The following is a 13690-nucleotide window of genomic DNA, read 5'->3' on the forward strand; positions in this document are numbered from 1 at the left end:
GGTTTCTTCCTTTTGTTACTGCAGTGTACTCTGTTTTTTAAAACACAGATGTCCAATACTGTAAGTGGGTGTATTTACTTACACAGCTCACACCCTCGACTTGCGAGGGCAGTGTATGGCAATGTGATTTGTAATCTGTGCGTTTATCAGATGTTATTGTGAATCCTGTTTCCAAGAAGCCACACATCTCTGGTTGTTTTTAGCAAAGTTCAACTTACAAACCTTAATTGTTTGTTTTTTTTTTTTTTTTTTTCAGATTAAAAAGGGGTAATTTATTTAATTTATTTCATATGATGGAATCACAGAATGGTTTGGGTTGGAAGGGACCTTAAAGATCACCTAGTTCCAACCCCCCTGCCATGGGCAGGGACACCTTCTACTACACCAGGTTGCTCAAAAGCCCATCCAGCCTGGCCTTGAACACTTCAAGGGAGGTGTTTCTGACAGTGTAAATATTTTTATCTTACCATTTTATAGTGCAAACTAATTTTAGATGAATGAAAATTAAATTACCAGGAAACAAAAGTCTCTATATTTTACAAAATGGGTGAAGGGACAGCTCTTGTATTAACTCAGAGGTAACATTCAGAGACTGGTGTAACTTAACCATAAAATTAATAAACTTAAATCATTCTGCATGTCAAAGTTATGAAGTCTGATTTACGCTGAAATGTACTGTAATCAGTTTTCACTGAAAGCATGTCAAAGGAGTGAGTTACGCTTCAGACTTCTTGGGAAATAGTGCATTTTAATTAATGTTTTAGAGTGAATATATGCAGATTCTTTCTGGAAGGACACTTGGTCATTTCTTTCGGGTTTTCTTTTGCATTACTAAAATTAGTAATAGCACTTATGCAGTGAAGCTCCTGTAACACTCATAAAGTAGCATATACTAATATAGTATGTAATCATGCACATATAGAATTATGAGTCTGTTGTAATTAATTATATGCTAGTTAATCAGAGGAACACATCCGTACAGTTGAGGAGAGTCATGTTTTTTTGAGGCTAGAGAACTTGGTCCAACCTGAATTTGTGAAAGAAATTATAATAAAAAAGGACTTTGTGCTCATGTACTTTCAAATACTTCTCATAACCAGTTTCCTCATTTTGAAATTTCATGGGCTTGAGCCCAGACTGACACGATAGATTATGATCAATATCTTTTGAAATATGATTATCCAGTGGAATCTATAACAAATCCTCTAGCAATTTTATTTAATAGGAAGCTGGCAGGACTTACAAAAATGTTTATCAGTTTGTCATGCCTGTGCTTGGCATTGCAAACATGTTGAAGATGAAAGTTTCAGGTAGTTTAATATAAAAGCTTCTTGATCTGAAAAAAAGGTGTTCATATATTGCTGGGAATCCTGCAAGAACAAATTAGTTAATACAATGATGCTTTTGTAATTTTTGTTAATGGTTAAGGCAAGGCAGATAGTTCAGCTTTGAAAACAGCTGTTCTTTTTAAGAGTAAAAGAGGTAATCAGATTCTGAATAAGGTGTAGCTTGCAACTCTCAGACTTTTAAAATTTCCAACATAACAGCTATGCATTACACATTTTCCAATAGAAATGTATGGGTTTGTTACTCTACTGTCCTGTCGTTTGTAAATCTGCAGTAAGTAGAAAAGCTTAAAATAAAAATATCCTCTCTTGCTGGTAGGAAAACACAGACCAACACAAATGATAAAAAGGCAGGTTCTACACATAATTGGGCCTTTCTAAATTAATTAGATGCAGCTACAGCGGAATTTATGGGTTCCCAGTGGCATTTGGAGGGTAAGCTGCAAACCTCTGCTCTTGCTTAGGAGAATGTCCCCATCAGAATTAGCCATTTCTATCTGAGAGGAAAAATCGTTGTAGAAAGCTTATGCACATGCACATTCTCATGAATTGAAGCAATAGGTTTTAGAAAGAAGGATGACTAGAAACTCTTCAGTTGTCCATCCTTTTCCTTGGAATTGCATTTTTGTCTTGTGAGGGGGAGAAATACAACTTTGAATTTTTATCTAGTCACAGGAAAATTTCCTTATTGTATGAAAAGACCATTTTATCCCTTCAGATATTTTTTTCTTACTATACATAAGGAAAATTTCACAATAGATTTGGAAGATTAACTTGTTGGTGTAACTGGGGTTTTATATATTTCCCCGTTAGCTACAGCATGACTGAGTAACTGCATGTATGTTTGGTAGATTCTTTTATCAGTTTTAAAGTAACCGAAAAAGGAAAGCTGAGAAAAAAAGAAAAAGAAATAATAAATATATTCTGGGTTGAATCTATTGTTATTCGATTCATTTCACAAAGGCACGGTGTTTTGGATATATCAGGGTAAATTTAAATCTTAATGGTATGTTTGAGTTTCCTTTTTAAATGTTATTTCTTGTCCAGAATTAATAACTTCCCTTTGTTTTCCCATAAAGCCTGAACCACATATTAAGAACATATTAATCTATTTTGTTTTAAAATCCACAGATATTAAACGTTCAATCTGATAAGTGTGAGTGAGGAAATTAATATAGTTATGCCTTTTACATTAGTTTTACATGATATCAAAGTACAGTAAATGGGAAGTAATGCAGAATGACAATCAGACAGCTTCTCTATTAAGAAACCTAATTAAAGTTAGTGGGACTATCATAAAGCTACTGCACAGTGATGGATGTAAAAGCTAAATTGGGTCCATATAATAGAGAGTGTTGGGTAGAATAGTTACAGACTTTGTCAAAGAGTGCAGCCGGACTAAAATGCTAACACAGTTGATATATTATTTTCTAGGTAGAGGAAGCACTAGAAGCAGTGAAAAATGCCACAAATGAGCAAGATTTAGCAAATCGCTTTAAAGAATTTGGAAAAGAGATGGTAAAACTGAACTACGTAGCTGCTAGACGACAACAGGTAAGTACATTTTAAAGCAGGGGTTGAGAAAGTTAGTCTTGATTCTAAAGATCTTCTATTTTATGTCTAAGTCTGGTTTAAAACGTACAATAAGTAATTGCTGTGTCATGGCCTATAATTCAATCACATTGATTTCTTTGAATGTGATGAAGTTTTTCAAAACTGCAATTTCTTTAAGAATGTTTTCCAAGTGGCTTCAATTAATAACTGAATGAAGGGTGAAAAGGCAGGTGATTCAGGAGGTTAAGGATAGTTTTCATTTGATGATTATTCCCATTTAATTCTAACCTGTGCTACTTTGAGGTCACTCTGACAGGTGGTAAAGCACAAGCTCTTTGGTAGTCTGGTATAATTCAAATTCAGGAAGAACAGAAATCTACTTTGTGTTTAAAATTATCATCATTACTTTTCAGATACTTTAGAACAAAAAAGTACTTAATGCATTCATTACTAAGGCAGATGGAAAAAAGACCAGAAAGTCAAGATAACATTTATTCAAATTTATTATTTTTAAGAGACAGTGCTGTCACTGGAGTTACATATGGTCTCTTGAACTTCGACTGTATTTGAATATCACCAGTTATTTAGGGGTGTAGTCTTTGCATAACACAGCACACCAGGTTTAGAAAGCTGGCTTTCCATACTTATCCTTCTGTTTCTTTATTTTCTGCATTATAGTAATCACAATTTACTTCTGTATCACTACTGTATTTTTTTTTATGAAATACAACATTTTCAGAGTTATACTGAAATTAAAAACATTAAAAATGTAATATCTAGTCACAATATTCCATATGTTCAGACACTTCCCTTGTGGAAATATAACTACAAATATGGGAAAAAGAGAAAAATGTGAAAGCTAATGAAGGTATATGTCTCTAAAGTTCTTATTGGAGATATGAAAAGATAACAGAAAATCTAAGTGGTAAACTTTAAAAAATTTTCTTTTTAAGATGCATTTAAATAATGTCAGTAAGGTTTCCTATATATCTGGAAAATCTTGACAGCGTTAGAACTTACTACTTAGATGTTCGTACATTTTCCTTTCATTTCTTCTGTTTCGTAGCCTGATAAAGTTTTTAGGAACTTAGTTCTCTCTGAAAACTGTTATCTGTCAGTCATGTGTGAATGAAATTAGTCAATGGGTAGGAACTTTAAATACAGATTATCTGAGTTATTTTTTAATTTTTGCCATAGATCTATGTGTGAACATAAGTAAACTATTCAGCTCTCCACACTTCTTTGCCCATAGTTTTAAAATGGAAGTAATAATGTTTTGTTGTTTCTTATGAATATTGTTAGGACTAATTTACCTAATATTTGAAATGCTCTCACGGACAGTGTGATATATCCTATAATTAAATAAATTCATGGATTAAATTACAATAATGCAGTGTCATTCTGGTAACATACAGTATCTGATGCTTGTTGTCACGGGAAACGAAAGTGTATGTCACTAAAACAAACACTACATGATATGAGGAATAGAGCGAAATATGAAGGAAAGGCTGAAAATAATGAGGGATGTATTAGGTCTTTAAGAACTAAAAACGTATTCATCAATGTAATATTTTTAATTTGATTTGTTTAAAGGTCTACCTTATGATCATTTTATAAAGGACATAGGTATAGTACTTACAAAAATACGCTGCACTCACATTGCCTTTATGGAATCAGCAGACTGAATCCAGTCAATCAATAAGAGTAATTTTGAATGTTGTATATAAATTTTCTGCAAGCTTTTTTGAATAAGGGAAGCGTGTAGACTCTTTGCTTAGAAGATATTGTGAGCAGAATGGTAATAGCTGTAGATACGCAGAAGGAACTGACTTTCTTGGGCAGGAGAGAGATTTCTTTTTGTGATATATGGTAGATTCTATCCTTGATTCCATTTCTGCAAAATCGCTGGACAATATTTATGCATGGATACTTAAGCTGTAGGCAATACATTCTAACATGAAAACTGTCATTTGCAACTATAAAAATTGTGTGATTTTGTATAGGAACTGAAAGATCCTCACTGCCGGGACGAAATGGCTGCAGCTCGAGGTGCCCTGAAGAAGAATGCCACGATGTTGTATACTGCATCCCAAGCATTTCTCCGTCACCCTGACGTTGCAGCCACTCGGGCCAACAGAGACTATGTCTTCAAGCAAGTGCAAGAAGCAATTGCTGGTATCTCCAATGCTGCCCAGGCCACCTCACCCACTGATGAGAACAAGGGGCACACTGGGATAGGAGAGCTTGCTGCTGCATTAAATGAATTTGATGTAAGTATCAGAAGTGTGTGGAAAATGAAGTGCTTCTCCATGAAATCTACAGTGCTTTTAACCAAGTGGGTCTTGAACAGGACTCAAATTTCCCTTTCCTTTCAGGTCCCTTTCCTCAGACTGTGGAGCCAAAATGCAGACATTGATTTGTGTTATTTTGAATGAGGAACAGTTGCTTGCTGCTAATGGACTTGAATTATAAGGAGTTATTTGTGTTCATAGGCCGTGGCTGTGATAGAGAGAAAGAAGTCCTCTCTTGCCCTATTGTCCTTGAAAAATCTAACTACATAGCTCTAAATAATGCAAAGTCTGATTAATCTGGCATTTTAGTTCTGTGACCAAGATCTGTGATTTGTTGGATGGTAAAATCACATTTGTCTGACAAGTCAGGAAGTCAGAACAATAAAATAAAGATGGTGATGGAGCTGAGCACCCTGGAAACATTGACATTCAACTCGAGTCATTAATTATGTTAATCAAAGGTATGGAAAAAGCGTCCTTCAAACACAGTTGATTCCAGTCACTTCATCTGCAGGCAAAGTGCTGTAGCCTCTATTCCAGCAATAGCTACATTTATGCTTAAGCAGCTTTCTTAACTGCTAGTTGTTTAACTGTTAATTTCATTGCCAGTCCTGTCTTTTGATTTTTCCCTATCTCACACTTGACGACTGTTCTTTAGAAAGTGAAAAAAGAACTTAATTGCCGACAGTATCTGAGAATATTTTCCTCTTTCATTCTGACTTTGTGTAAGGGTTTGTCTAAATTATTATTAGGGAATGGTGTCCTTTTCACTTTGATTAATACACAAGGTTACAATAAAAGCATCTGTCACACACAGTCAGGAGTTACCCAATCCTGCTGCATTTAGGGCTGAAAGTGGAGCTGTAGAGCAGGTGGTTCATCTCATGTTGTGTTGGGGTGGGATTGTCTTCTGCACCTATAGATCTCTGTTGTTGGCTCTACTTTGGAGACAATAGCAGAAAGGGTAATTATTATAGTATCAAGGGAAGCTCCAGGACTAAGATATTGAAAAAAGGCAGAGAATGAGCATACAAATAATAGCAAAGGGGAAGTGGGCTTAGAGGTGAAAACATGACTGCAGAAAATGTGTGGACAGGTGTAGGAAGAGACAAGCAAAGAGGGTAAAACCATTCAGAACTACTGCAGGACCCAGAGGTTGACTCCAGTTCCATCACGCTTTTCAAGTGAATGAAACAGTGCTGCCTGCATTGACTGTACCGACATTTTAAACATTTTTTAAAAATATCTATATTTCTAGACCTAGTGTTTTTTCTGTAAAATTATTGTGGGTCAAGATGTAAGGAATTCTGCATGGTTTTCAGGGCCTTCTCAGCTCACAGGTCCCATATTGGTAAGAACCTGAAAATAATATCCCTGTTTGATCTGATTGTACCCTGGCTTTTTGACTTTGCATGTTGTGGACAGCAGAGGTTTGACAAACAGTAACAGAAAACATGTGACTTCCCAGTCCCAAACTGATGATGCTGCTGCTCTCTGGAAAAGGCTGATGTTCAGTGCAAAGAGAGTCGTTGTGCTTAGTGAAAGTAAATTTAGTGAAGACTATGAGAGACATCTGACATTGTCCCTTGACTCTTTGTGAGAGTATTTGTTCATCGTTTTCTCCTCAGGTAAAGTCTTTTCTTCTTTATGAGATGTTGTAGGCATCATGAATGCGTATGTGAGACGTGTATGCATACTGCTGTGTTCTGTTCACAATTATGTGTGGAAAAACAGCCTTTTTTGAGAATTTTCTCTTTCTAACTCTAAGAAACTAAATGAAAACTTTCTCCTCTGACTTACTGAGGATACAAAGATTGAAACTATTACTTTATCTGCTTTCCAACCATATTTCCTGTTTTGCCTCACTGCCTAGCTGTTGAATGAGATTTATTCACACCTAATTTTGAAACAGAGACAACATTTCCTAAACTCCAGGGAAAGCTGAAATTTATAGCTGCCATGGTGGGATGATTGTGAATCTATCCTTATGTTTTACAAGTAAGAGAGGAAGAAGAATTACCAGACTAGTGAAACTGTGTTGGGTAAGAAGATGGTAGAGAAAAAAAAAAGGTTAGATTTTTGTGCTGGCTATATATTACTTCAGCAAGGGAAAGGAAATTTATATTTTCTAGTGAAAATAATTTTACAGTATACTTATTTTACAGTATCAGACATATTGATTGAGATTAATTCTGTTTGGTGTGAAGTGCATACTAAACCTTGTATTATATGACAAGATAATTCTATATTACAGATAATTTACAGTTTTTTCCATAGTATTTAACACTTCTCAGCCTTCGTTATTTCAAATTTCAGGATCAGCATTCTATGTCTTAATGTTTCAAATAACTGCAGTGTAAATAATCTGAATACTTTCTCAATCAAAATATCATCACAAGAAATACAAATAGTTATTTACCTATTTTAAGCACTTCAGCTGTTGTGTTTAAATAGGTGTCATGTTAATTGTCATACTCTATACAATGGTGGCTTGTGGTATAAAGTCACCTGTGAGTTATTAGCAGCAAAGTTTTAGAAAGAGTTGTTGCTTCTCAGAGACAATTTCTGTAGAAATGAGTAGAGTTCATGAATCTGTTTCTTCTTAGATTTGCTGCTTTAAAGTACTGTTTGAAGTTGATTACAAAAGTGCATGTTTAATGCCTCCATTTTGTCCTTTAACTTAAATGTTCCTGCTTTAATTTTAGATCATGTAAATCCAGATATTCCTGGTTTTATTAGTAAAGTAATTTATCAGTAAAATTTGGTATATATTTTGTGCTCATTAAATATTTCTGGGTTCTTAATGCAATTAAGGATGTACCTTTTACCTCTCCTCATGACACTTGCCCAAATTTATTCAAGTTACATAGAGATGTTTGTTAAGAACTTATTGTGAATTCTGAAAATATTCTGTTTTCACTCAGGAAGTCTTAGTTTTGGTCTGGTAAGGTCTCAGACATTCTGATTATCCAGGGACTGCTGTGTTGTCACATGTTGAGCGTTGTGATTCATCCCGTACCTCTGTGTTCTCCCCATAGCCATCATGATGTGTACCAGAGACAGGACCTACCCATCAAACTGGAGTGCAGTGGGGAGGTAGATAAAAAGATAGTAACATTATTAAATGCAAGGAAATGTGAAGAGAAGGACCAGGGAATCTGTGTTAGATGAAAGCTGAGGTGAAGATAGATGGCATCTACACTCCAATGTGGGGCTGGCAACTGGAAAGAGGTAAAAGTATCTGTGGGATGTGGATATAAAAATGTATGTGGATATAAAGTGATGGGGTAAAGAGATGCAGAGTGGCTGTCTACCACAGCAAGGGCTGCGGACAGATAGGTGGGGGACACGTTCTGCATGAAGGGACAGAGAAGGGGCAGTGACAGGCAAAAATAGTATTTATAGGGCACTGGGGATCTCTGATGAGTGGGAGAGTGCCTCCTTTCAGAATATGGATTGAGATTGTGATTTCTTAGTTTCTAGAAGTGTAGCTGTGTCAGTGGGATGTGCTGACAACACTGTAGAAGTGCTAACCACTGCAGAAATTCAAATTCAACAGGTTTCAAACAGGGCACCCTAAAATACTTAACATTTTAAACAATTCTAAATATTTTGATTTAGATTTTGATATGAAAAATGAGGTAACCTTCTTGTACAGGACTGTGAGAGTAGGTGTAACAGTTTTGTAAATATAAAAATGTTTACTACACATGTAGCATAGACCTATTTCTGTGTTTGGAATAAGACTAAGATTGTCTACAATAAATTATGAGTAAATGCTAAAATAAATTAATAAAGCCTGTGACTTAGAAAGGGGGGAGAAGAGATATCTAAAGGAAAAAAGGACAAAAAACCCTGCTTTCCTGTGATGCTAAAAGCAGGTATCTCTTGTTTTTTGTATTGCTCCAGAAAGAAAACATCACAACTGATGAATCTGCTTAGCTGACTTTCTCTTTGAGATTTTTGTTTGTGTGCGTGTATATAATAAATTGGCAAGTTCTGTATCTATCAATGGAATGAAATGACACTGTATTTGTTAAAATGTATATATAGTCTTTGCTTTTTCATACATGTTGATGCAAACAGAAACACCCTATACTTGATGCTATTTTAATACTCCAGTGATTTATTGTTTCTGTGTGTGTGCACCCATCCGTCTATCTTTAAAGGTGTTTATCAGCAATGGTGTTCCACGTTGCATCTTGAACATCTGTGCCTCTGTGTCATCACTTTACTCTCCAGTTTCAAAATCGCATGGAGTCTTGAATGAATATGAAAATTGTTTGGTTTATGAACCAAATTGGTCTGGTTGAGAACTGAAAGAGGTGGTTAAAATTAGTTTTGGTACATGAGATATTTCTGTGTTTGGGACAGGTACTGAAAATGCACCATTTTTGGTTATGGGAAGGCTTTGAACAGAAAAATTCCAGGCAGAGTTACTCAATCTTTTTGAAAAGTGCAAGTCTACCATTTGAGAGAAGACTATATTTTATGAGGGAAAAAAGTGTCTGATGACTCTGGTCACTGTCCTCCAGGCTGTAAAATGAAGTTCATACTTAATAAATGGATTCTCATAACATATTTCTTGAAGATGTTAATAATCCTTTGAGAATATTTTGCAGGGCTAGTGAATGCAGTGCTCCTTAAATGGAGTGTAAGATCTAATAAGCATGTAATAAGGGGAAAAAAAATTACATAAAAACTGAAAAGACAAAGTACTTGTGTACCACAATAGCAAAGGCCACTCTTTTTGGTAATAAAATTAAGAGCAGTCAAAATGTGACATAATGGTAGCAGACAGAAGAGATGCTGTATCATTAAGTGACTACCTTTAAAATGTTGCTTTTTGAACAAATGACTGTACTAGAAATGCAGCCTGAGAATGGATTTCACAAAATATTTATGGAATCTCAACTTACTTGTGAATATGTTCTTCTGAGAAGTGATTTGTGATGCCAGAGATAAAAGAACAAAACGCGAGCTTCAAAATAAGAATTGAAACGTGCTTGTTTCAGTATCAAAATCATAGAATCATCTGTGATGAAACAGTTGCAAAGAAACAGTTGCAAAAATATCACTGCACATAGCAATTTGAAACTAGACTTGTTGAGCTCTAATGTCTAGGGAAGCACAGACAAATGGCTATTTCTGTATAGTAGCAGTTATATACTGAATTTAAATAGGAATGCCTGTGTTAGTGTGAACTAGAGAAAGTGTGTTGCAAATTCAGATAACTTCGTATATGACTTTGAATGAAATGTAGCATTTTTTTCCCCTTAAGGTGCAGCTGAAGTGGCTTTTAAACCCGAATGCTGTCCATCATTTCATGTGTGAAGGCAGTAGGGCTGCACCCCCCTGACTGGGGAAAAATCAGAAACTGCTCATCCTTTGAGTATTAAGAAAATAATGAACCACAGCACAACATTGTATTTTATAGTAAAGTTTTTAGGTATACTATAAAAATGTGTTTGAGGATGCTGAACTGACCTTTCAAGAGGGAAATAAGCAGGGTAAATTCTCAGGGTCCTGATGATGCTAAGGGGCTGAACAAGCTTTTTCTCCCATGTTATTGTTGCACTTTCCTGTGCACAACAACCCCTTCTGTGTGCTACTTTTGTTGTGGTTTTGGTTTTTGTTTTTTTTTTTTTTTCCTCAGAATTTTCCTTGCACAACAGGAGTAATTTAGCAGCAAGAAACTAAAACTGAGTTTAGATCGAGGGTGAATTCAGGCTAAATATAAGGAAGAAATATTTCACGATGAGGGTGGTGAGACACTGGCACAGGTTGTCCAGAGAAGCTGTGGCTGCCCCCTCCCTGGAAGGGTTCAAGGCCAGGTTGGACGGGGCTTTGGGCAACCTGGGCTAGTGGAAGGTGTCCCTGCCCGTGGCAGGGGGGGTGGAACCAGATGATCTTTAAGGTCCCTTCCAACCCAAACCAGTCTGTGATTCTATGATTATAAATTGTTTTAATCGCCCATTTCAGAAGTTCATTCTATTTTTAATCTTAGTAGTTGGGTTTATAACATATTATGGTTAATGTTTTATCTGTGCTTGTGTATGTGTGGGAATATATATATTATTATGGAAATATCAGCTCCAGAATACAAGGGACAGCACTGGAAATGACAAAATTTTGGTATAAAATAAGTAGCAGCAATGTGGCCTCTGTAAAGGGAAGCACCCTTGCTTACTAGTAGTTAGGATGTTAGATTCATTCCCCTTTAGCAGTGAGAATGGTGCTGCTGATCTGTATTTTCTGTGTTAGAGCACCATCTAGTGGGTTTCGTGATGATTTTTTATTTATTTATTTATTTATGTATTTATTTATTTATTTATTTATTTATTCCCCCCCCCTGAAATGCTCCTGTGTAGTAAATTAGTATTGTGGAAAGATTTAAATATCAAAAATACTATTTGTAAGTTTAAGCATCCCACATGGCTACCACTTCATTTGGTGGTAAGAAAAGTGGAATGCCAACACGCCAAGTGCTCTGTGTGTTTTCTTGTCAATACATTTACCTGTTTGTAGTAGGACAGTAACCAGTTTATATGGAAAGAAGTTTTTTTAGTGAATCCTCATCCAAACAAATTTGTTAGAGATAGAAGAAACACACAAGGAAGCATACTTTAAAAAGACCTAATCGAAATTGCTATAAAGAAATATGGGGTTTGTAACATTACTATTTCATTATTATTCAATTTATTACATGTTGATGATTTAATCCTTAATAATAAGTATGAATAACTGAACTGTTAAATCAAAAACATTCACATTTTGTCAGGTTACATATAATAGCTCAAAAATAACACTAATCACTTAGACTACGACTGGTACTGTTTTGAGTATGCTTATTTAGCACCTCTGAGATGCTTCTATAGCTCATGTATGTGATAAATCAACACCACCAGTACTTCAGGGAAACAATATCTCCATTTACAGTGAGAGAACAGAGTCAGGAGAGGACTGCTGGGGGCTGTGGAAGTAGGGGCTGTTGCTCCTCCATCTGTTCTTGGCTGTGTGCTTCTACCTGAGTGTGATATTCATCAAACTACTATGAATTTAATCATCCTGCTATTCCAGAAGGAAAGATATTCACTTATTTCTCTGAATTAGTTCTCTGTTCTTCTAAAACATCAAACCAGCTCATCGAAACCTGCAGTGTGGCATTGTACTGTCACACTGTTTTCTTCAAATTATAGCTGTATGGTGTGTCTGTGAAACGCAGCATAGTGATGGATAGAAACATTTGATTTATTGCTAAACAGGAACTAAATAGCCTTGTTAGCGCTTCGGGGGACACTGACATATGTACATAAACCAAACCCCTGAGCACGCTGCGTTTGTTTTCACAGTAGTGCAGGCACTTCTGACAAAGGAATACATGGAACACTCTTATTTATACAGTCTTATCTCCCAAGTTGTTCTGAAGAACTGGCTCCCTCAGTATATTATGTGCTTCTTTTTACACAAAGGCAGTTTTTCACACGGTCTTGTGGTTGTGACATTATTTATCTAAGATATCTATCAATTTGATATTTTAGATGCATTTGTCACTGTGGTTTTCTTCTGACGTATTGTTCACTTTGCAGTGGCGTTTGCCTCAAAAATTGTATTTTCATTGTGCTGAATCACTGAGAAGCATGTTAGGAAATGTTCTCTACCCTGAAGGTTTTACATTCTAAATAGATGAATTAATAACGTGTAAAAAGAGAAATAGAGGAAAGAAGGTATCATTTGTCCAGGGTCACACAGCAGATTTATAGAATCATAGAATATCAGGTTGGAAGGGACCTGAAACATCATCTGGTCCAACCTTGTAGTACAAGAGTCAATAAAGGACCCACAAAGCCCTAAATTCGAATTGTCTCTTCTACTGTGCTGTGCTGCTTACCCTGGTACATAATGTATCACTTGAGTTCACTGGGATTGTCTTAGATGTAAATTTTTGTAAAACTGTGCTTTATGGAAGTCTCTTAATTGAACAATATTTCTGTTCTATCTGGATAATTACTCCACCTGCAGAGCCCCAGCTAGGCAGTGGTAGGATTGCAGCAGCTGCTTTATCAGTTTTATGTTACTACATTGTCTTGTATGAATACTTTTCAAACTTTACATTTGTTTTTGGTTTTTTTTTTTTTTTTTGATAGCATCTCATATTAGATTCACAACTGTATTATTATACCCTCAAAGATGCTTTTCCTGTCTTTGAGAATATGAGTCTGAAAAGTCAATTCAACTTTCCTTCCTTCCACAGCCCTACAGAACAGCATGAGTTGCTGGTTGGGTTTTTTTCAGTTTTGTTTTGGGTTTTGTGTGTGTGTATAATTTTTTTTTTTTTTTTTCTAATCAGTGCTTTTAAAATGTTCCTTTTCTCAAATAAGGTTGTTGCCCATTAGAACAGAACAGGTTGATACTGAACTTCTTTTATATGATTTGATAATTTCTTTTAAAATTCACTTTTACTCCATTACAAGAGGAAATAACTTTTGTTTAATCGGG

General features: G+C 35.6%; 1 protein-coding gene across 3 annotated transcripts in view; it reads left to right on the forward strand.

Annotated features, from left to right (window-relative positions):
• The window catches only part of CTNNA2 (catenin alpha 2), a 522682-nt gene that overhangs the window by 133577 nt on the left and 375415 nt on the right, over nt 1-13690 (forward strand). For all 3 annotated transcript variants that reach the window (XM_074821833.1, XM_074821829.1, XM_074821830.1), the window contains exons 5-6: nt 2781-2900; nt 4904-5170. In XM_074821833.1, the coding sequence (XP_074677934.1) occupies nt 2781-2900; nt 4904-5170 (387 nt within the window). The remainder of the gene's footprint in view (nt 1-2780; nt 2901-4903; nt 5171-13690) is intronic.

The sequence above is a fragment of the Strix aluco genome, chromosome 4 (genome assembly GCF_031877795.1).
Source record: "Strix aluco isolate bStrAlu1 chromosome 4, bStrAlu1.hap1, whole genome shotgun sequence".
Classification (NCBI taxonomy): Eukaryota; Metazoa; Chordata; class Aves; order Strigiformes; family Strigidae; genus Strix; species Strix aluco.